The 24,060-nt window shown below is 46.9% G+C and overlaps 1 protein-coding gene across 3 annotated transcripts in view; it reads left to right on the plus strand.

Moving 5' to 3' along the window:
* KMT2D (lysine methyltransferase 2D) overlaps positions 1–24,060 on the plus strand; it is a 2,224,302-nt gene that overhangs the window by 1,310,376 nt on the left and 889,866 nt on the right. For all 3 annotated transcript variants that reach the window (XM_069653836.1, XM_069653837.1, XM_069653838.1), the window contains one exon: positions 11,338–13,502. In XM_069653836.1, the coding sequence (XP_069509937.1) occupies positions 11,338–13,502 (2,165 nt within the window). The remainder of the gene's footprint in view (positions 1–11,337; positions 13,503–24,060) is intronic.

The raw sequence follows: 24,060 nt of genomic DNA on the forward strand, positions 1-24,060 counted from the left end.
GCTCATCCGAGCAAAATCGAGGGAGATCGCCGTCGCTCACACGGCGGAAACCGTCCAGCTGCTGACGGAGCTGGGATTTTCTGTGAACTAAGCGAAGTCTCGTTTGGTGAAGTCGCAAGACGCACTGTTTCTGGGGTTGCGACTCAGCAGTGTCATGCCTGGCGTCTCCGTCGGAGGAGAGGATAGCGGCCATCCTGGGCAAGGTACTACGGCTGTTGACCCTGAAGATCGCGTGGGTGAGGTCCACCATGTCCCTTCTCAGCATGATGACGTCATGCATATACCTCGTTCGACTGTGCAGGCTGCGGATGCGGCCACAGCAAGAGTACCTCGATGCCCTTTGGATCCAGGTATCGGGAAGCTTTGAGGACAAGATCTCGCTCGACGAGAATTTCCGTTGAGCGATAGTGGTGGGGTGCCCGCGCGCATCTGTTGGTGGGCTCGGACTTCCAGACCCCACCTCATCAGGAGATGGACGCCTCCCTGGAAGGATGGGGCGCACACACCAGAGTTATCCACGCAAGAGGCCTGTGGCTACCAGAGGAGAAATCGTTGGATATCAATGTTCTGGAGCTACGGGCATTGTTTTGGGCCTTGAAGTATTTCCTTCCGTCCCTAAGGGCAAGGTGGTACGGGTCTTCACGGACAACACCACCACAATGTTCTACATCCGGAAGCAGGGTGCCACCAGATCCCCAGCACTCTCCAGAGAGGCGCAGGACATATGGCACTGGGCCGTTGCCCAGGGGATATTCCTCGTCCCGTTTCATTTGGCAGGAGTGAAGAATATCATCGCTGATTCCGTCAGCAGTGAGCTGTGCTCGTGCCACGAGTGGGAGCTTCTGCAGGATCAAGTGGATCTTCTGTTCTGACGATGGGGCAATCCCCACATCGACCTGTTTGCGACGGTGACAACACCAAGTGCTGGAGGTTCGCTAGCAGGGTTCCCCAGCCGGGGAGCATGGGGGTGACTCATTCTGATTCCCCTGAGACGGCTTATTTCTGTGTTCCCCCCCCAGTTGCCATTGCTTCTGTGACTCATCAATCAACTCAGACGGTCCCGTGCAGGATGATCCTCTTCGCACTGGCCTGGCTGAGACAGATATGGTATCCGGACCTTATGGACTTGTCAGCGTCTCCTCCAGTGAAGAGGGAGGTGAGATCCTGCATCACGACCCAGGGTCGCTGAACTTGCAGGCCTGGCTCCTAGTTTGGAGGATAAGAGATCCCAGCGGACTGCAAGGAGGTACTTGCCAAGGCCAGGGCTTCGTCTACACTGAAATGTTACGGACATAAGTGGAAGAGGTTCACCGTCTGGTGCTGTGCACAGAAGATGGACCCTCTACGGATTACGGCCCCTCAGGTACTACCGTATTTGTTGTTGCTGGCCAAAGTAGGACTGGTGCATGCTTCCCTCAAGATTCACCTGGTGGCTATATCCCGCTACACCAGAACTCTGGGGTGGTCGTCGCTGTGGTCACACCACTTGTTCAAGGAGTTCATCAAAGGACTTTTCTTTTCCTTCCCGCCGGTGAAGGCTCCGGCCCTGGCATGGGAGCTCAATGTGATATTGACTAGGCTCATGGGTCCTCCGTTGGAGCCTATGCATTTGGCGCCACTGAAATTCTTATCGTGGAAGACAGCGTTTTATTGCAGCCATCACCTCCGCGTGACGAGTGGGAGAGATCCAGGCCCTCTCTTGTAAATCTCTGTACTTGACATTTCACGAAACAAGGGTAGTGCTACGGACACACCCCTCCTTCATGCCCAAGGTGCTGTCGGACTTTCATCTTAACGAGCCCTTGGTGTTACCTGTTTTCTTCCCGTCGCCGACTGAGAGGACTTTGCACTCGCTGGATATGGCTAGAGCGCTGAAGTTACATGGACCCCACAAAGAGTTTTTGGAAGACGTAACAGCTGTTTGTGAACGTTGGCAAACCGACCGTTGCCTGGCCGTCCAAGAGCCCACTCGACCAGAGCGATCGCTGCAACTACAGCGTTCCTGTCTTGTGTGCCCCTGCTGGACATCTGCAGGGCTGCTACCTGGAGGTCGACACACCTTCACAAGATTCTACTGCGTCGACCGGGATTCCAGGGAGGAGTCCAGAGTCGGCCAAGCAGTGCTGTGCAACCTGTTCACTTGAAGGTGACCCTGGTGAGGAGGTAAGAAATGCTTAATGTTGAGCCTAGCCACCTCCCATAATTGTGCAGGTGTTTACTGCTATGTATTCTTTATTCATGAGCTTGTGAATACATGCCAGACCCCATGCCGGAGAAGGAACAAGTTACTTACCTGTAACTTGTTCTCCAGCATGGGTCTGACATGGATTCACATGCGAACCCTCCTGCCTACTCCTGTGGCTTTTCTCTTGGTCCTACTGCCACTATACGTGCTACCAAATCTGAAGAGGGCTGCCAGAGGAGGGGCTTAGGTAGAGGGCAGTCATTGGCTGGGGGCAAATGACCCAGAGGCCAGTGATAGTTTGTTAGGAGAAAGACAGTTCAGAAATGAAACTGATTTTTTCTTTACTGAGGATTCCCAGCCTGACGTGGACTATTCATGAACATGTGAATCCATGCCAGACCCCATGCTGGATAACAGTTACAGGTAAGTAACTTGTTCCTTACCCCATCAACCTCTACCAAACAATGCTATCTGCTACTCACACAACGTACAAGAAAAATCACCTCTAAAGGACCTGCCCCACAACACAATACAATGCAGGTAAACAGAAATTGAATCAACAAAACCACAATACAACACAATAAAATACAGCTGTCTTCCGGTTCCCCCATTTTATCCTTACCTCTCTGCCTCATTTACTTTACCCTCCAAAGAAGGCTGGGCCCTCAGTGGGCCTACTGCGCACTCTTCTAAGACCTTGTCTTCTTGAGCTATCCTTAATCAACTTCAGTTTCTTAAATATCATACAATACATTTACCAACCCCTGTTACCATGCACATAGCACAAGCCTTTCTCAGTGGATCTTTGAGGGTTGTGTGCTACCGGGGTACCCTCAATGGCCTGCTCCTCCTGTTGCATCCAGCGGGCGGTGGGAGACCAGGCAGAGTTCCACTCCAAAGCCAGCCCTGCTGTGCTTCCTGTTGAGTTGTGCACAAAAAAAAAACTGCTCCCCTGACCGATCTGCTGGTCAAAAGGAGTGTGGTAGGGCACCCCAAAAAATCCACAAGCTCAAACCGTCCTCTGCTGCTAAAAGATGAAAGGGTCAGGAAAGGCCCAATTGGCCTAATGCTGGCATTTGTCAAAAATGAAACGCACTGTTATACTGCATGCAGGGTAACCAGTTTATTGCAATAGACTGGGGGGAAATCAAGATAAAAGCCAAGCTCTCACTCCAGAATTCTCCAACATTTGAACGGACAACAGGAGTTTATATAGTACAGAAGGGTCCCTGTGATGTCAGTTATGAAAACCTATTACTCCTGCTCATTGGCTCCCTCAACTAAGCTACATTTGGAACCTATGTGTGCACCTAGGTATTGGACAAACGTTCTATAAGGCCCCACCCACGGACCTTCCCCTTAAAGTGCCACCTCATCATATATGGAAATTAACTGGTAGGCCCTAAATTACTTCTGCAGTGCTAATCTGGTACGAGGTCACACCATCCATGAACTGGCTGTATGATGACCTGTTTAGGTGAGACAGGCGTGTTGCTTTATTTTAATTAAATCAAATAGCCCATGTTACCTCCCAAGCCATGCTCAAGGACTTCGTATCGCAATCCTATTCTGACATATTTATGAATAATTATTTCTGTGACTCACCCTAGTCTTACTCTGTTAAGATTTCATCGTAGCATTTAATTGTTCTTTCATTAGCTGCTTCTTGCGTCTTCCCTTCACGCCTAGCCAGGCACTGGATATATAAATCTGTCACCTCCTTCTGATTTCCCGGGATGTTCTAAACTTGAAACTGTTTGCTGTGTCCTTGTAAATTGATTTATCTGACAACTGACCAAACACAATCTTTCTCCGCCATGTGCACTTCCTGCTGCTGCTCGGCATTGACGTTCCTTTGGTTCAGTCACCGTCAAGCCGGCTACAGCACGTTCCCTGATTTGTTAAAGCGTGTTCAACTTCGCTATTCCTTAAAGTGGCAAGGTTGAATTCTCTGCTGGTGCAATTTTTAAAATGGCATTCTGTTGCTTTTGTTTCTTCTGCAACACACATTAGCTCTGTATTTATTTGCTGCCTGGTGCATGTTTGGCACATGACATTTCTCCATATGGGTACGCTGCAACATGGCACTACCTATAGATATACTACCCTATTAATGTTGAGTCCCTATCTTGGTACACGCTTTCCTGTCACCTATTATATTCTATTTAAAAAGACACACTAATTGTGCAAGCTAATGCCCCCTCTGTCCCTACTTGTTTAGTGAAGCGAACTATTCTTTGTGCCAGCTGCATTTCCAGGAGAATTTAAAGTGCAGTTTCAAATGTCTTCTTCCTGATTCTGTAATTCCGTGTTTTCTGGGGGAATGCAGGGGTTCACCTGCTTTCTAGCCAACTACTGCCCCACTAAAATTTCAATGTACTATTCTTGGGAATAGTAGTTCACACAAGAAAAGATATTTAAACCTTATGAGAAATCTAAAAGGATTTCTCTGTGACACTGCACTGAAGGTGCTCTGTGTCACCATACAAAAAGTAGATGCCTGTGGAGTTTGTCAGACCCAAAAACAGTGGAAACGCATAATCCATCTCGGGTCAAAACACGTGAGTGAGAGGAAAAGGTCTCACTTACTTTGGGGTTAAAATTAAAAAGTCCTAAAGTCCAGCAAAAGAGCTGGGGGGTCTTTAAGGTTGAAGGGAATTGGCACAGAAATTAGAACTTTCCCTAACAGATCAGCTTGGCGGATGCTCTGAGCAGGCAGAGCATGGTCTAACACGAGTGCAAGGTGTGCCAGGAAGTCCTAGAGGAGGACTTCTTTCTCTCAGGTACCCCAGGATCATTTTGCTGTGGAGTTCAACTGAAAGTTCAGACAGTTTTGCTCGAGGGAATCCCCAGTGAACGGCGGGCTAGGGTACGCATTTCTAGTAGTTTGGACCCCTCCGCCCTTCCACTATGCCTTCCCTCTGATTCCCCTCATTCTCCAGCATGGGGTCTGGCATGGATTCACACGCTCATGAATATTTCCTGTTGTCAGGCTGGGAATCCTCTGTAAAAGAAAGTGTTTCAGTTTGGTTTATAGGAAGGTCGGGGCACGTTAGTCTGTATGCCTCGATCTCCAGCCACCGCTCCAGATCTTTGTCCAAGAGAGTCAGCTACCGCGAGGAAGCTGCGGGAGACACCAGAGAAGTCCAAGCAGGGCAAGGTGTCAGAGCTGCCCGTGAATAAGGCCAAGGACCTGCCCGTGAAGGCCCAGGTGATCCTGGCCAAGTCGTCCTTGATGGAATTGGTGGTGGCCTCCCTTGCGAAGGCAAAAGGGGCAGGCCCAGTCCAGGGTGCACCAGTGGTGGCCAGAGTGGCGCTTCCTCCAAGCCGCTAGAAAAGATTGCGGAGAAGAGAATGCCAGACCTTATCCCATGACCGACCCCTCAGGACCCGAAGAAAGGGAGATGGGGTGAAGAAGAGCTCCAAAGAACTGACATTTCTTCGTCCAAAGAGGAGATACTTTCTGTCCAAACCGTCAAGGGTGGTAATGACGACAATGGGAATGTCGGGAGAAGCCCACTAGAGGCGACAATGACACCGTTGACGGGAATGACGACATGGGCGCTGAGCCCTGCAACCCTGTCTGCTAGGTGCCTCCTTGCTGGTGTCCGATTCAGAGGAGGTCTCCGACGGCGCCACCAGCGGCACCATCAGTGACTCGGTTGACACCAGGGCAACAACCGGCGAAGAAGAGACATCCTACACCTCCATTCAAACCATTGCGCCGCCGCCAAGAGGAAAGGGATGGACACGGCAACAACGGATACAGACGACGGCGCAGGAATGGGAGATCCTGCATCACCAGCGCCGAGAGCTCCTCCACCTGACAAAGTGGGATCCTTGATCGCCCGGGCGTCTGAGCTTTTCCAGCTCACCCCAGAGGAGAAGGGCTTCCTTTACCAATGCCGGTAGGCCAAGAGGAAGACTATCCCGTCAGTCCCGCTCCTGGTCGATGTCTGGGATGAGGGGCTGGCGCTGCTGAGGAACGCCTCCTCAGCCCCAGTGTTAGGACAGTTCTTATGAAGTTCTACTCAACTTCATCAAAACCATTCAACTGAAGCAGTACAAGACTCCACTCTTAGTATAAGGCTGTACCAGCTGAGTACATGGTAGCGTAGACAGAGCAGCCAGGCTTATCTTAGGAGGGAGAGAGGGCTGTAGAATAAGTACAAATTAAATTGTAATACAAATGGTCCAAAGAAACACAAACACCATGTATGCGAAAATAAAGGATTTATTTAAATACAAGTAGGCCCAGATAAATCTAGCGGTAAATAAGCACTAACACATTATATGAAATCACAATTCTAAAAAACACAACACTATGATTGAAGCTACGCAGACCCAAGTATAAACCTTATTTGAAATACCGAACAGTAGTTCTAGGGAAGTCAAAACCTTTTCATACATGTTCAGTATAGGCCACACATATTCCTGGGGAGTAAAACCCATTGGGTACTTTCACAATGACATTTAATAATGCAAGGGCTGTAGATCCTACCATTTGTACAGTGACGCTCAGTACAAATCCCATAATCCGTCAACTGGACAATATACTTTTTGTGAATAGTGGAACACTTATTCCGGGTACAGTAAAAACATATAACTACTTTTGTGATGACACACAGTAATACTAGGTGAGTAACACCTAAGGATGTAATATTCGATTACAGGTGCTTTTGAGATCAGTGAAACACAGATTGAGATGAGCAGTAACTCTGGTAACTTCTTTTTGGATGGCCCACATCTAACTCAAGGTAAGTAAAAGCCATATACTTTTTTTAATCTCACAAGGAGTCCAGGTTAGATCTTTCCCAACTATACAAGTGACTGATGTAGGACTTATAAGGGACATTTGGAACCACAGACTCTGTGTTAGATAGCCCGGGGAAAGTAGACCCTAATGTTACTTTACTGAATGACTGTTATTCTAGGTAGGCAACAACCTAATACAGACTTATTCTGATCAGGCTACCAGCAAGTCAGGGGAAGAACGGGAATAATCTGGTGATAACAAATTACTTTTGGGAAGAGGCACAACCTAATCACAACCTAATCACAGGTGAGTAATCTACCTACCATATCTACTTTCTATTAGAATGGCAAAACAGTTTGTAAGGAAGGAAAGATGTTAACCATACCTTTAAGAATAGTGCATCACACATCCAAGGTAAGTATGATTGTAACTGTTCACTCTTGGAGTTAGTTACCAACCAACTCTTTTACAAGTAACTTTTAAACACTTATTTTCTTTTCTAGGCAAAAGGCCAAATCTCTTAAGACCTTCCCTTATTCTTGGAGCATGAGGGTTTTCAGTGGCAGAGGGGGGGTCACTAGGATCTAGTGTCCAACAGGCAGTGTCAGGGTAGGTTCTTAAGTAGCAAAAGTCAGAGTTCCTTAGGAAGACTGGGCAAACAGGTGAGTATTTCACTTTATAGTTAGAAGAGGGTCCAGGGGCTTCGCAGAATACACCCTAGCAGGATTCTAGCAGTGGGACTGGGTGCACTGGATGAGAGGCCTCCATCACAGAAAGCATCCCACAGCTACACAGAAATCCTAACAGACTTAAGGTAAGTACATAACCAAGCCAACACAGTACCTCAGCATTGAAGATTTTGCAGCCGGAGGACTTCAGGGTCTGCAGCCGAATACCCAGTCAATGTATTCCTTGTTGTGGTGACTGAAAACAAGACCTCAGAAGGAACTTTGCAGCAGGTATGGATGAAGGGTCTAGGCAAGGTTTTCCTCCTGGCTGAATGTAGTTCTGCGGTCCTCAGGAGGTAAGCCTAACTAGTCTTGGAAGGTTTTCGGTGGGGGCTCATCCTCTTACCGCCAACTCTCCCATTCTTCGACCCAGGAAGCCAACAGGGGTCGTTCAAAGGCCTTAAGAGGTGGCCGTCGTCGTCCAGGACCCCAAGGCGGCACGCTGACCTCCAAGCAGGATTGAACCAGCCAGGACATCGGCCCCCACCCATGCACCCCTGCCTAGGTAGATGGCGGCCAGAGGAGGGGCCCTGGGTAGATGGTGGCCAGAGGAGGGGCCCTGGGTAGATGGCGGCCAGAGGAGGGGCCTGGGTAGATGGCGGCCAGAGGAGGGGCCCTGGATAGATGGCGGTCAGAGGGGCCCTGGATAGATGGCGGCCAGAGGAGGGGCCCTGGGTAGATGGCGGCCAGAGGAGGGGCCCTGGGTAGATGGCGGCCAGAGGAGGGGCCCTGGGTAGATGGCGGCCAGAGGAGGGGCCCTGGGTAGATGGCGGCCAGAGGAGGGGCCCTGGGTAGATGGCGGCCAGAGGAGGGGCCCTGGGTAGTGGCAGTCATTGGATGGGGGCAGTATGACCTAGAGCTCAGGGGTCGGTTTATAGGAGGAAGGCAGTTTAGAAACGAAACTGAAACTGTTTTTTTCCTGAGGATTCCCAGCCTGATGTGTAATATTCATGAGCATGTGAATCGATGCCAGACCCATGCTGGATAACAGTTACAGGTAAGTAACTTGTTCCTTCTGTGGGTTCTGAGGAGGTTGAGGATCTTTCAAGCAACCCTGATCGCCCTGGATTGGGCGGGGAGGATTTGGTACCCAGACCTTCTGGATTTGACCATCTGCCCACCTCTTCGGTTGCCTTGTCGCCCAGATCTCCTATTCCAGTCGGAAGGTCGGGTGCTCCACCCGAACCCTGCATCCCTCAACCTACATGAGTGGCTCTTGAGAGGATGAGATATGTTGACCGGGACCTCTCTGAGGAGGTACTCTAGGTGCTGCTGGCTGCACACACTGTCAACAAGATCACTGTGTGCGTGCAGGTGAAGATTTGAGATGTGGTGCAGGGAACGCAAGATTGACCCGATCTCTTGCCTCACCACTACAGTGATGGAGTTCCTTCTGTTACTGGCCTCTTCAGGCCTTCAGGTCACCATAGTCAAAGGATTTTTGGTGGCTTTGTGTTCAAAAGGTCTCAGGAGTAAGGGTCGTCCTTCACTATCCCGGTTATGGCCCAATTCCTGTATACGTTTCTGCATACTCCCTTTGTGGTTCCTAACTGGGACCTTAATTTGGTTCACATTTCTGATGGCGCCTCCGTTTGAGCCTTTACATTCTTGTTCCTTGCAGTTATTTTAAAAACGGCTTTACTTGTGGCCGTCATTTTCAGCCAGGCGAGGTCAGAGAACTGCAGGCCCTATCTTGTAAGACACCATTCCTTTTTTTTCTTTTGGGAAAAGGTGTCTCTTAAGGCGAGGCTTTGATTTATGACCAAAGTGGTGTCCCAATTCCATTTCTCCTGGCAATTGACCTTCCCATGTTCTATCCACCCCTGCACCCCTCTGAGGAGGAGCGCTTTCACAGACTAGAACCTAAGAGGGCATTGAGTTATGTAGCTAGTACAGCAGGGTATAGAAAATTGACCAGTTGTTTGTGGCCTGCTCTGTGGCCAGGAAAGATTTAGCAGTCTCTAAACATGCAATGTCATCATTTGGATCATGCTATGCATCTGAGTGCTATTGCATCATGGGGAAATAATTACCTCTGGCATTGTGGCCCATTCCACCGGAGGGTCTCTACTTCTATGGTGCTGCAGAGAGGTGTACCGGTTAAAGACTTCTGCCGGGCTGTGACTTGGTCTTCACTTCATATGATTGCAAAGTATTAGAGCCTGTACATCGCCTGTGTGGCTGACGCTCCGTGTAGAAGGCTGTTTTGCAGAATTTTCATCCCGCCTCCAACACAGGTACTGCTTTGGAAACTATCCGTTGAGGAATCTGTGGTAGAAATGCAGTCCTTCGAAGGAGAAATTACCGTAATGTTCTTTCTGTGGATTCTTCCCCCGTAGATTCTTCATTACTCTTCCCTTCCATCCCTGCTATGAAAGCGTCTGCAGTTGGAGGTTGTCTTCCTCTTGAGAGGAAAGAGATGAATATGGTTCTGGGGTCTTCAGTCCATTTTCTGGTTTAGTGCTTCAGGCTTTGGCGGTTTCTATTTAAATAATAATAATAATAATCCCAGTGGGATTACAATTTCTATGGTATTTCAGCTGTTTGGCCGTTTCTTTGTGCTAGTTTTACTCTGCAGTTGCTGAGCTCCGGGGGTGGGGGAGCGAGGGAAGGTGGGAACCCAGGTACAGGGGCGTAGTGATGCAGTATATGTAAGACGACCAGCGTAATGTCCGGAGCAGATGACAGCATAGGATCAAGGCGGATCGACGGGCGAGTTGAGGCGCACTATGCCCCTGTCAAAGCTTTCCAAGCAGCTGACCCTCCAATGGATATTTATCTGATGAGGAATCTGCAGCAGAAGAATCCATAGAAAAACATTACGATCAGTAATTTCTCAATCTTTCCTAACAGTGGCCACCGAAAGCCTTCCCTGGGCTGATTTTATAAATCTATCTTAAAAATTAACAAGATTTTAAAGTTCCCCACAAATGTACATGAAAGGTCAATGATGTGTCGTGCTAAAGCACAGGAGCTCATATCTTTCGCAAAGGTATCGCAATATATCATGATGTTTGACTAAAACGAGTTACTCCAAAACATCTTTGTGTGGCGTGATTGAAATATCAATCTCCAATGGCGAAACCTACTAGAGTTCTGTCCTACTTTGCTTGCAGCTTCGCAGAACGACTAATTAGGTTTGCTCAAAATCAAAATCCGAATAGTAGATTGCCTTGCAATAATTCCCAATCCTTGCACTTAAGCACTTAAACAGCAACAGTATATTTTGGAAAAAATCTAAAAGCATTCTACGTGCAGTGCTCCCACTTAATGGCAGGGTCTTTGGCAAACGTGATTGATTATTCCGCAAAATGATTGTTATTGGAAGTGTATATTGCTTATTGCAATTATTTTCTTTCAGCTTTTGTGCCTGTCTGAGATGTATGTACTATGTTTAAAATTACTTCAATGAGTGATGGTAATGCACAGCGAATTTTGGTGGAATTTGAAATGGCTTCTTTTTGTAAATCCATTTGGGAATACTGCTGCATAATAAAGTAAATATAAATGCTTAAGGGGGAAAGTGTGTCTATTGAAAGGGGTTTGAAGAGCGTTTCCCAATTGGTGTGTTAAGGGAATATGTTCATGAAGCTGAAAAGGTTTTACAATAACTGGTCTAATCCATCGATTTTCTTTTTTTTTTTTCCTGCATGTTATCCCTATTCCAGACAATCTGTTGGAGGCCTCCAAGCTTATTACCCTCGAGCAGCCTTTCCTGGACCACCGCACCAGCCTCAAATGCAGCACATATGGCAGTCACAGCAGCCGCCTGTCATGAATCGCTACCAGCATCCATCAGTCCCTGACATAAACAAACCAGTATCTGCTTCCTCCACTGGCATTCTAATGCCCAACTCCAGTGAACAGACCCCAGTCTCCCCAGGCTCCATGCATGCCCCATATATTGAGCTGCGCCATAATCCACAGAAGGTGACTTCTGGTGCTAGTGGCCCGCCTTTTATTCAGAGTCCTCCCCCACGACCTCGCTTCTTCCTTGCCAGTGAGGAAATTGGCCGTCGGCATCATCACCATCCTGAGAGCACCAGGGCTGCTGTACAGGAGTCTCTTATTCAGCCCCAGAAGACTTCCGGTCCCAGGTTGTCGTCCGTACAGCTTGCTGAAATTGGGCACCTCCAGCGAATAAGCAGCAAGGATGTGACACCTTTAAAGAATGTCGAAATGCAATCACCGCATTCTTCACATTTACTCTCCTCTTCTGCCTGCACTGTTGAGCCGGATAACTTAAAGGAAGATTCAGGCTCTTCTCCCAGTGCTTCTGAATCGACAACAGGGCCTAGTAAAGCTCAAGTTAGGATGGAGTCTGAGAGGCTGCCATGTGAGGAAACTGTTGAGCCAGACCTGGATGATGATTTTGATACTCATAAAGACCTAGAGGAGGATGATGATGATTTAACAAATCTTGGACTTGACCCAGATGTAGCAAAAGGTGACGATGACCTGGGTAATCTAGACAACCTCGAGACAAATGACCCTCATCTTGACGATCTTTTAAATGGGGATGAGTTTGACCTTTTAGCGTACACTGACCCTGAACTTGACACTGGTGACAAAAAGGATATCTTTAATGAACACCTTCGACTGGTGGAATCAGCTAACGAGAAAGCTGAGAAGGAAGCACTCTTGAAAAAAGAGCCTGCGAATGGTAGTGACTCGAGTTCTACCATTGTCATTGAGCAACAAAAGGAGACCCTTGCATCTGATGACAAAGACCAGAAGTCCAGTGGGATGGAGAACATGACACTTCCTGCAGAATCTCAGCTTGCTTTGAATAATCAAATTTTTGAAAAGAGGCTGAATGTCTCCAGTGTCGTTATGGAAAACAAGATGGCAACCTACTCTGCCAACATAAAACCAAAACTGGAGGAGAACTGCTTGAAGATGGCCACATGCCAGTTTACTTCCAGCCACGGTGAAAGCATGTCTGCCAATATAAAGGCAGAGGTAATACTGAATGAAGATAAAACTGCAAACTCTCTTAGGGATCATCCCCTGAAACCGGAGCAAAGTGCCGATAGTTCAGCAAGCCCTAATGGAACAGAAAATACTTTGGACAGTGCGTGCATTAGTCAGACAATTTTTTCAAACTCGGGACATACATTGTCCACCTCTGACATGGGTCCATTGAAGTCGAAAAGTCCACTTAAGCCCCACGACTCCATTTCAGGTCAGCGCAGCTCTATTCTTGATAAGTTTGACTTGCCTTCTGTGTCTTTGGCCTTGTCTGATGCCAACAACTCCTCAGCTGATGACTTGGACAAGATGGAGAGCTCTTTGGTAGCCAGTGAGCTTCCCCTTCTGATAGAAGATCTCTTGGAACATGAGAAGAAAGAACTGCAGAAGAAACAGCTGATGTCTTCCCATCATTCTGCTGGTAAACAACAAATCCAGGCAGTTCAGCACTCGGTCATGAGTCACCCTTCAGTTCCCACCCAGCAGATGCCCCAGATGTCACACGATGGCCTGCACTCAAGTCTTGCCGGACCCCCGCAACAGCTTAATGTGGGGACCATGAGTCGGCAACACAGCACCTTGACTAATCCACAGTTACTGAACCATCAGCACCAGCTACAACAAAGACTTGTTGGCTCCCAGGCCAGTCAGGCTTTAGCACCACACATTACAGTGGCACAAACGCAAGGGAATATTCTAGCTGGGCAGCAAATGGTACAATCAGATCTTCCAGCTCAGCTGAGCCAACAGCAGGTGCTCCCTCAGAAGCTAATGGGCGGAATCCAACCACAGCAGATTGGAATGAAAACGCAACAAGTGGCGACGCAGCAGCAGCTGACAAATCACTTCTTCTCTGACGCAGGTAATTCCATGTAGACATGGATGTGTGTTTATACATCTGCCTGCTTTTGGTTGCAGTCATGTATTGCTGTAATGCCACAGTACATGCTTTCTTAGTAGCAAGGCTAGCACATTTGATATTTATTGGGTTGGTCTAATGGCAGCATTGGCAATCCTATAGTACTTTAGAGGTTTTATTCTGAATTGATGGAATCTGCAAGATATGCCACCACCTGTTTATCTACATTTTATAAGTAGTTTCTTTGGTGTCCTTTCCTGTTCCATTGCACACCCCATGGACACATGAAGCAATATGCTACATGAGTTTTTCTTCTCAGGCCCTGGTTTTCCTTCAGGAACTTACAGCATTAATCTCTGTAACTGGCACCTGAATGTTTTCAGTTTCAAAACTTTCATAATTGGATAGTAACAGTTCTGAAATAAGTTTCTACTTAATTGGAGAATTATTTTTATATTGTTTAATATGAAATGCATATTGTCTCTGTGATGTTAAAACCCTGACCCTTTAAGACTGCCAGCCAATGTTCACCATACTCTGCTGAAGCTCAGCCCTCAATTCTATTTTCTGCTCAATCCAACTGTCGTCCAACGTATTCCAAATCTTTGACATGTAATGTCCACAGCTGTGTACTTCGGAAACTTTTTCGGCAGAGGGCGTCTGGTGTCGGGTCGATGTCCCTCAAAGGCCTCCTTCGAGGGCTATGTCACCAGATGTTATAAATGGGACACACGGCGCCTGTAGCCTCAATTTCATTTTTTCCACAAACGTGTTTGCTTCGGTGACTCAGCGCCCCTCATGTAGTCCTGTGAATAGGTCGTCGTCTTCGACCCCTCCGACTCTGTGGTCTGGCTTCAAGACTGCAACTCTAAGATGTCGATTACCGACCCTCATCGCATTTGTTTGTGGTGCTTGGGCAAAAGTCACGACACAGAAGACTGTTACAAATGCCAGTCGCTGACTGTTAAGGCCTTGTGGGAGTGCAAGGGAAAGCTTCAGGTAGATGGGGGTTCTAAAACCCAGTAAGTCATGTACATCGAAGTCCAAGGGTATGTCCACTGACGACAAAGCTTTGCCTTCGTACCCGCCCTCGGCGCCATCGGCACTGTTTTTGACGCCAAAGCTTTTGGGGCTTTTTGGCCGGGATTTGCCGTCGGAGGTCCCTGGTACGGTTGATCCTCCACGGAAGGCTTCTTCCAAGTCTGTAAGGCCTGTTAAGGACTCCAGACCCTCGGCTGTCCCAAGACAGGACTTTTACCTCCCTCTGGAGACATCTATGAGGAGGAGGAGAGGTCAGATTTAGATTTTGACCCTGTTGAGCCTGCTGTGGCTCCTGTCTTTTCGGGGGATAGTCATTTGGAAGAGTTAAGGCAATCTCTTCATGATGCTTGTTTCCTAGACACTTCTCCTGAGGTAGAATCTGGCAGGCCTGAGCCTGGGGTTCATGCTGAATCGTCCTACAGCAGACTGATGGCTAGAGTCACGGAATATCTTGGTTGGTCAACTCCTGCTGAGGCTTTTATTCAGGATGACTTGATGGATATTCTAGATCAAGGTCTGCCCTCTGACATGGTGTTAGCTTTTCCTTTGACCTTTCAGAAAAGGGTGGCGGCTGCTTGGCGGACCCCGGAATCTCTTCCGGCAGTTAACAAATAGTTAACTAAAATATACCACCCTTCCGGTAGCCACCCCAGTTACCTTTTCTTCTCACCCCACTCCCGAGAGATTGGTGGTTCAGGCAGCTCCGGCCACCTCGAGACAGGCCGCGTACCCTACCATCCCTCCGGATATGGACGACAAACGCTTCAACAGTTGGGCACGAAAGGTGTTTTCTGCAGGGAGTATGGCACTGAAATCGACCAACTCCACTTGTGCCTTGGCAAGATTTTCACACTCTGTGGAATTGTTTCTCTTGTGGCTCAGCATATTCCCGAAGGGGAAGAAAGGGATGGGTTCCTTGCTCTTCTGCAAGATAGCAAGGATGCCATGTGTGAATTCCCTTCTGTCTGTTTTGGACACGGCCGAAAGTGTTAGCCGGTCCATGGCTGTGAGCACTCGTTATATGCAAATTTGCGTGGTTGCGGAAGTCTGGTTTTGCTCTGGATATGCAAGCCTGTCTTTTTAACATACCCTATGATGGTGCGCATTTGTTTGGCAGCAAGGCTGACGAGAGCCTTGAGAGGTTGCAGACCTCAAAAGCTGCGGGGAAATCTTTAAGCGCAGCTGTGCGTCAACCTCTGCCTTTTCGTCTTAGGGGACAACAGTGGAGGGGAGTTTCTTTTCGTTACTACTCCTCCTTTGGTAGAACGAGAGGAGCCGCCAGTGAAAGGGGTCCGCCTAAAAGTACTCGTGGTGGTCCGGAAATAGAGGTGCCAAAGCCGCTCAGGCAGCTGCCTCTTTGCCTTCAGGCGCTGCCGCAGCTGCTCCAAAACAGTCATGAGGCCATGTCCCATGGTTCGCCGGTTGGGGGCAGACTGTCTCAGAATCTCGAAGAATGGTGAGCCATTACTTCGGATGCATGGGTTCTGGATGCCATAGCCCACGGCTACTGCCTTCCCTTCCTACAGCAGCCTCACGACAATCCACCAGGGAATCTCTCTTTGAAGCTTCCAGATCCGCTCCTTGTGCATGAAATCTTGACCCTGCTAGAGAAAGGCGGTATAGAACTGGTGCCTGTAGCAGAGCGGAACAAGGGATGGTATTCCCCATTTTATTTATCCCAAAGAAAGATGGGGGATTGAGACCCATCTTGGACATGCTTTGGTTGAACAAACTTCTCACAAAGGAATATTCAAGATGGTCATGCTTTCTCAAGTCCTCCAGGCCCTTCACCTTCAGGATTGGTTGGTGTCTCTGGGCCTACAGGACGCTTACTTTCATGTGCCGATTCATTCCAAGCACAGAAAGTACCTGAGGTTTGCGGCTGGCGACTCGCACTTTGTTTCGTGTCCTGCCATTCGGACTGACCTCCGCCCAGCGGGTCTTGACCAAGCTCATGGTAGTGGTGGCAGCGTCTCTCAGGCGAAGGGGGGAAATTCACGCCTACCCCTACATGTACTGTTAAGGATTTCAATCAGGCGACACACACCTTGATCTCAGCATAGTATGTAGCGCAGACCTGAGATGCTTTTCTCCTTATTTTATGCCGATTAAATTTGAGATGGTACACAACTCGTATCGCACCCCCTTTTCAAATACCCTGAGTCACAATGGACCATGAACCTGGCTGGTTGGCGAAATACAATATTTATTTATTTTAAAATTCAAAAGAAATCATACAATTTTTAATATAGGGCAGCAATCACCAATGAGGTGATAATTACAATGAGAATGTAAGCAATGGACTTGGTTTAACCTTCTAGTCGAATATTTACAAAACACCAGGGAATAGGAGCACTTTTTGATTTAGGAAAAATAGCACCCAAGTTAGGATTTCCCCCCTGCAATGTTCCCTCAACCCACAAATAATAAATTCTGAATGGATAGAAAGAAGCATCAGGTAATCAGAAATAAGAGGCAGGAAACCTTTCCTCCCCAAATGAGAGGGGAAAAACAGATTTTAAACCCCTTGCAATGTTATGAAATGACACTTGGTAATGGACAAATTAATTATGTGTGTTAACCTTAAAACAAATACAAATCCTCACTAAAGCAACAATGCAAAGATTCTAACGATCACACAGTGGATTACTAAGAGCATACAATTCAGAAAAAAGAGTGGAAAGTTCAAAACGGATTGCAGCCAAATGACATGTGTACAAGTTGCATTTCCTTTCAATTTCCGTGTAAATTTGCTCAAACGGTTTCTTTAAAAAGCTGGTGAAATATTGCAAATCGTGATGCAGTTTTTAATCTGGGGAACAGAGGTACATCACAGGGATATTACAGAAGTGAAAGAATGGGTGTAGCTGCAGTTTTTAATAAGATTTTCAGGTTGAAATGGGGTTCAGTTTTCGGAAAACTAAGCGGTCAAGCGGTCATAATGAAGACTTCAGTTTTGAAAGAAAGGCAATTACTTGAAATTATCTAGACTATATTATTGAAGAGGAACACAGTAAGCACCAAGGTTGATTCGCAAGGTCAACCTTACCACCCCAGTGCTCAACCCCAACAATAAAATATTTGAAAATTAGTTGGTTTACTCGAAATATAACGAAAGGCTTACACTTTACACCAGACAAAAATGAAAAGAGATGGCGCTAGCACTAGAATCAAGGGCAGGGTTGCACGGATCATTCTGACAGTTTTAACAAGTTATCATGATAAGGATAGGATGGCTTAGAGTGTGGGATAAGGACAAATGCAAGACAAGATAGACTATGGATTTCTATGGGGTAGGAATTATACTTACAGTCCACTTTTAGTTTGGGATTTTTGGACCGTCAATAGGTTCTGGTTGCCGCACGGCAGCGTGCCTGGCAAAGGACCGCTGGGCAAGGTCGGGTCACCAGATGGTAATTCTGGTCGCTGGATGGCACAGGTACTGCTGGATGCAGCTAGTGGGCAGCAATTAGTGGTATCAGGATACTTCCCAAAGAATACCTCAGCTTTCTCCCTTTGATTACTTGAGATTTTATGATTTAAGGCCTTGCTGGAACAGTCAGCAATGCTTAGGCCTTGTAGTTGGAATCTGGACTCAGCAGGATGAATGGAATAGGAACGCCAGCGCAGGAAAATAAGGAATAGTGTCTGTCTAGTGTCTTGTCAGGGACTCTTATGTATAATGCATACTGACCTCATTAAAGTATATGGCTGGGCATGCTTATCTAAGCACACCTCTAACCGACTGGATTGGTCTGGGGTGCTAGTCCCCGCCTCGCTCTCAACTGGTTGGTTTTCAAGGCAGAATGTCAGATTTATGATGTGAGTTTTACAATGTTCAAAACCCCCTCCCACAGTTACTTTAGCTAAAACCCGATTTAGCCATAAATGGTACATTTATACAGTTGAAGTCTCTTTGCAACTTACATAAACAGGTTACATATTTTATGCAGAACATTCCACTCCAACTCTGAAATCTGTGAGACATTGTTTCGCCCTTCTAATACTTTTTGTTAATTTTGAGTATGAAATATTCGGCCCAAAATTCTGTAACTTTGTACATGTGTGTGGATTATCATAAGGGAGGTAAGTATGAACATTCTCATTGGGATCATGGATACTTTTCTTATAATCCCCTATTCTTTGCCATTTCTGTACCCAAGGTGTCAGTGAATTCTACAGTGTTTCAAATTATACCCCACAAAATCACTTTTAAACTGTGAAATGTTTACATTTTTACAAAGTCTTGCTACATAGATAAGTCTTTACATTTTTATTAATCAATAGTCTTTGGAAACCAAAGGCAGTCCTTTGTCCGTCACTTGCCCATTTTCTTTTCTCTTCAGCTCCCACCAACTGTCATTTCCTCCAGAGCTAGGTGGGGGTTTCCCAGCTTGATTGAAGGTGTATTGCCCCTTCCCCACTTGACACTTCGTTGTCCTGGGAGTTCCATTGTAAGGGGGTTCAGCCAAGACCAGGTTCAGTTCAACCTAGTAATTATCACTGGGGTGTTAGTATCTGCTGAGAGTTTATGGTGGTTCCCTTTCTTTGGGGGACCCCTTGGCTCTGCCAACTGAAATAACCTGTTTTTGAGAGTTTGAGAGTTTGCAAAACCCAGCCCAGGCGGTTTAAAACCTTTATTTTCTTATATTTGGTCCTGAATTAAAACAAGCCTGTGGAATAAAATAGCCCATGTGTGTATTTTCACCAGCAACCCTTCACATGGCTGGGTAATGGCAGACTTTCATTCAACAGTTGTACTTTTTAAAACTTTTTCTCCTCGTATTCAAAGCCCATTCGTTTACACTTGTGGTGCAAGCTGGCATTTCTTTTTAAATTCAGTTTTGCATCTCCATCAGATTCTTGCACCGTTTTGCAGCCATAATTAATTTCTTGTATGCCAGAGTTTGGTTTGAAGCACAGATGCATTGAAATTGACATGGCCCAAATAGTTGGAGTTCCTTTACTAATCTTTGATACTTTGTGAAGAAAATGAACGCGTTTCCCCGTGCAGTAAAAAGTGAAGTTCCTTGGTTGATTTTTCAGAGTTGGTTTGACGGGGCCTGTCAATTAGAAATCATGCTTGGGTTTTGCTGAAGCACAATGGGATATACTGGGCATGGCAGGGCCTTATTAATAACAGTAGTTTAAGGAAGAGCAGATGGGGATTTCGGGCTGGCAGCAAAGCAACGCTGCTTTTTCACTTTGTTCCATTTGTATATGTCAGAACACACTGGCACGCTCCCTCAATGTGTCCCCTTGTTCCATCCTGCCCAATGTGTGCTTGGCAAGACGGTGCAGCCATCTTTTTGTTGCTGCAATGTTTTGAGGCCATGGAGTTCACAGAACCCAGCGCAGCTATTTTGCTGTTCATGCTGAAATGCAGCTTTGTGATGTGAGGAAGCACAGCTGAGTTGGGTCAATATATCCCACAGGACGACTGGCTGATACGTTCGCGTTCTCCCGAGCAAGCTTTGGATCACCTCGGTCTCGCCTGCCGCTCCCTCTACAAGATGGGCTTCTACCTAAATTTCAGGAAGTCGCATCTGACACCTTCCCAACAGCTCCAGTACATCGGGACTGTGTTGGACACATCCTTGGGGGAAGTGCTCGCCTCCCAAGGCGAGGGCTCATCACATTGTGCAGATGGTGGACATGTTTCAACATGCCCAGAGTCTCCCGGCATTCGAATTCCTAAGGTTGCTCAGCCTCATGGCATCCTGCATTTCTCTGGTGCCAGAGACCAGGCTGAGGATGAGATCCCTGCAATGGGTCCTCAAGATGCAGTGGTCGCAGTTCTCAGGCCACATGTGGGATCCCGTTCAGTTCCCAATCTCGGTCTCCCAGGATCTTGTGCTGGGCCAACGAGGGGAATCTGATGAAGGGGGAGCCGTTTTGGCAACCGTGGCCGGAGGTGACTGTAGTGACGGACGCTTCCCTCACAGGATGGGGAGCTCATGCCGAGGACATGACCGCCAGCGGTCGGTGGTCTCCGTCGGAGTCCAAACTCCACATCGACCTGTTAGAGTGGAGGGCCATCCGGCTGGCCCTGAACGATTTTCTGCCGTCTGTATGGGGGAAGAGGCTTCTGATCATGACGGACAACACAGTGGCCATGCATTGCCTCAACAAAAAAGGGGTGGGGGCAGGGTCACCGCCATTGTGCAGAGAGGCAATGCAGCTCTGGGCAATCCAGCAAGGAATTTCACTCTCGGCAGTTCATCTGGCCGGAGAGCACAGTATGGCGATGGACGCTCTGAGCAGGCAGAGCACGATCACTCACGAGTAGGAGTTGGCTCAGGAAGTTCTTCTGGAGATCTTCGCCCTTTGGGGGACCCTACAAGTGGATCCCTTCGCCACCAGTGCCAACCGGAAGTGCAAGAGATTCTGCTCAAGGGAATTTCCTCAGAGAGGAGCCTTAGGAGACGCATTCGTAGTGGATTGGTCATTCCCACTCCTGTACGAGTTTCCTCCAGTCCCCGTCATTCCTCAAGTGTTAAGGAGGTTACAGAGGTTCGGATCCCAAATGATCCTCATTGCTCCAGAGTAGGCCAGAAGAGCGTGGTACCCGGACCTTCTAGAAATGTCCATCTGTCCTCCAAGCAGTCTTCCCTACCGAGAGGATCTGAACTCATGCAAGGGGGGTCAGTTTCTCCATCCAGAGGTCAGGACTCTCAACCTTCACACTTGGTATCTGAAAGGTTGGGGTATAAGGATTGGGACCTCCCAGATGACGTGATGGAGGTGTTGCTTTCGGCCAGGAGGCCAGCAACAAAATCCCTGCACCATTGCCGTAAGTTTTGCAGCTGGTGCAGAGAACAAAATGCGGATCCTCTTCAGTGTTCCATTGCTGTGGTTTTGTCTTTCATACTTTCTTTGGGCCACGGGGCCCTTCAAGTGGGTACCATTAAAGGTTACTTGGCAGTGCTGTCAATCTTCAAGCGCTCGTCTGAAGAATGTTCTTACTTTAAGAAATTGGGAAATCAAAGGAATCTTAAAGGGCTCACTAATGTGTTCCCACCGTCCCCTTTCCAGGTGCCGGTTTGGGATCGGAATTTGGTTTTGAAATTCCTGATGGGTGCTCCGTTTGAACCTTTGCACTCTTGCCCTCTGAGATTGTTGTCTTTTAAGATGGTGTTCCTGGATGCGGTTACTTCCGCTCGCAGAGTGAGTGATTTGCAGGCACTTTCATCTAAGCCACCCTTTACTGTGTTTCACAAGGTTAGGGTTGTACTGAGGGTACGTCCTTCCTTTCTACCTAAGGTAGTGTCTGAATTTCATTTAAGCCAGTAAGTGGTTCTTGCGTCTTTCTATCCTCCTTCTCATCCTGGTAAGGAAGAAGAGCAACTCCATAGGTTGGACCCTAGGAGAGCTCTGAGCTTTTATATTTCTAGGATGTCAAGGGTCTGAGTGGACGATCAACTCTTTGTGGGGTATGCTGGACACCGATTGGTACAGGCTGTTACCCAACGGACCTTGTCCAGGTGGATTAGCCTCACCATTGCTGAATGTTACCGATTGGCGGTTAAGGACCCTCCTGAAGGGTTGCGAGTTCATTCCACTAAGGGTGTGGCTACTTCCACAGCCCTACAACTGGGAGGTCCTATTAGGAATATTTGTGATGCAGCCACATGGGCTTCTATCCACACCTTTGTTAAACATTATACCCTGGATATGATCCATGGTCAAGATATGGCCTTTGGTAAGGTGGTTCTTTATTCAGCCATCTGATTGGGTACTCTAAATTCTTTTCCCTCCATTTTCTGGTACTGCTTTGGGAGTCTGTCAAAGATGTGGAATACGTTGGAGGACACAATCCATTCGAAGAACAAGTTACTTACCAACTGGTAACGTTATATGTTCCTCCAACGTATTCCACATCGCCCTGCCAGCCTGCCCCTCTGGAGAATTTCCTATGCGATTGCAGCTTACGTTTCCGCAAGGCTATGTGCAGTCATTGGATAGGTGCCACATGTTATGGAGGAAAAAACAAACTGAGGCTACGGGCGCCGTGCGTCCTATTTATAACATCCAGTGACATCGCCCTCGACGGAGGCCTTCGTGGGACATCGACCCGACGCCATCGACACAGGGCGCCCTCTCGAAAAAGTTTCCGATGTACACAGCTGTGGACATTACATGTCAAAGATGTGGAATGCGTTGGAGGAACATCCAATCGAAGAAACGTTACCGGTTGGTAAGTTAATTGTTCTATTGGTGTATTTTCAGTCCGCTTCCATTTTCTTCAGCTTGAACATTTATTTTATGTCTCGTCAGTTTCAGTTTTATTTTATAATTGCGTTTATATGAAACTTACCCTAGAGTTATCTTGGCCTTATTGTATTTAAATAAACCATTTATGTTTTACAATGCATAGTGTTTCAGTGTTTCTAAGGAACATTTCTTTGTACCAAGCTACAGCCCATTCTCCCTCCTAAAAGAAGCCTACCTGCTCTGTCTACGCTACCAAATGTTCTCAGGTAGTTGAGCCTTATAATAAGAGTGGAACTTTGTACTTCTTCAGATATGGTTTTATGAAGCCATTAGTTGGACTTTAGAAAAACTGTCCCTAACACTACCTAGAGGCCTTAAGCTTCTCAAGGATATGGCTTCAGTGAACTATTTTAGAGGTGCACAGAAGCTTAACCCAAAAGGAGAGTAATTTACCATGTACTCTTCCAACCACACACCGGGTGACTTCAGTCAGGCAAAGAAGAGTACATATTTGAATTAACTCAACAATATTACAGTTTAAGAGCACAGCTATTCAATGTAATGAAGTAACCTATTAAATGAGGGGTTACACGCAACTCAATGACAAGTATCAACTCTAAGACTGTTTTAGAAATACCCTAAAGCGGATCAGGGAAAGCAACCCCCAATAACACATTTTTGAAATACACAAGGTAGTTCAAGGTGGGTAAATCCTATTTGTCTTATTTTTTCTTTTTTTTTGTGTGCAATTCGTTACATCCATTTAAAACTTTAAGCACATTTTTTTAACGTACAAAATTCATAATTTCATTACAATTTAATTACCTAAAATCGTTGACTTATTAAAATTCAGAAAGTATACAATCTACATCAATACATCTCAATGTTTCTTTTTTTCTTACATAATTTTCATAAAAAGAAACAATACTTCCACTTGCCAGTCATAGTTCCATTTTGCCAAAACTTGGGTCCCCTTCTTTAGAATCTCTTTCCAAATATCAAATGCAGCTGTACATACCACTACAGATGTTGCCCCGTGGATATATGACCAAAATTGGTCTCCTGAACAATCCTTCGAAAAATGTTCATATCCCCTAGTATATAAATGCTTCAAGGAGTTACAGCCTGTCAGAACATGCCAACAGGTTTCGATCTCTTTATTGCAAATCCTACATAATCTATCTAAATTGGGGGTATTTAACCACGATCCTCTAAATTCCATTGTGGGTAACACATTCATACGTAGGTACAGGACAAACCTCTTAAACTCCATACTACTTAATTTCGACAAGTATGGATTGACCAA

The sequence above is a fragment of the Ambystoma mexicanum genome, chromosome 3q (assembly GCF_040938575.1).
Source record: "Ambystoma mexicanum isolate Mex_15411 chromosome 3q, UKY_AmexF1_1, whole genome shotgun sequence".
NCBI classification, from domain to species: domain Eukaryota; kingdom Metazoa; phylum Chordata; class Amphibia; order Caudata; family Ambystomatidae; genus Ambystoma; species Ambystoma mexicanum.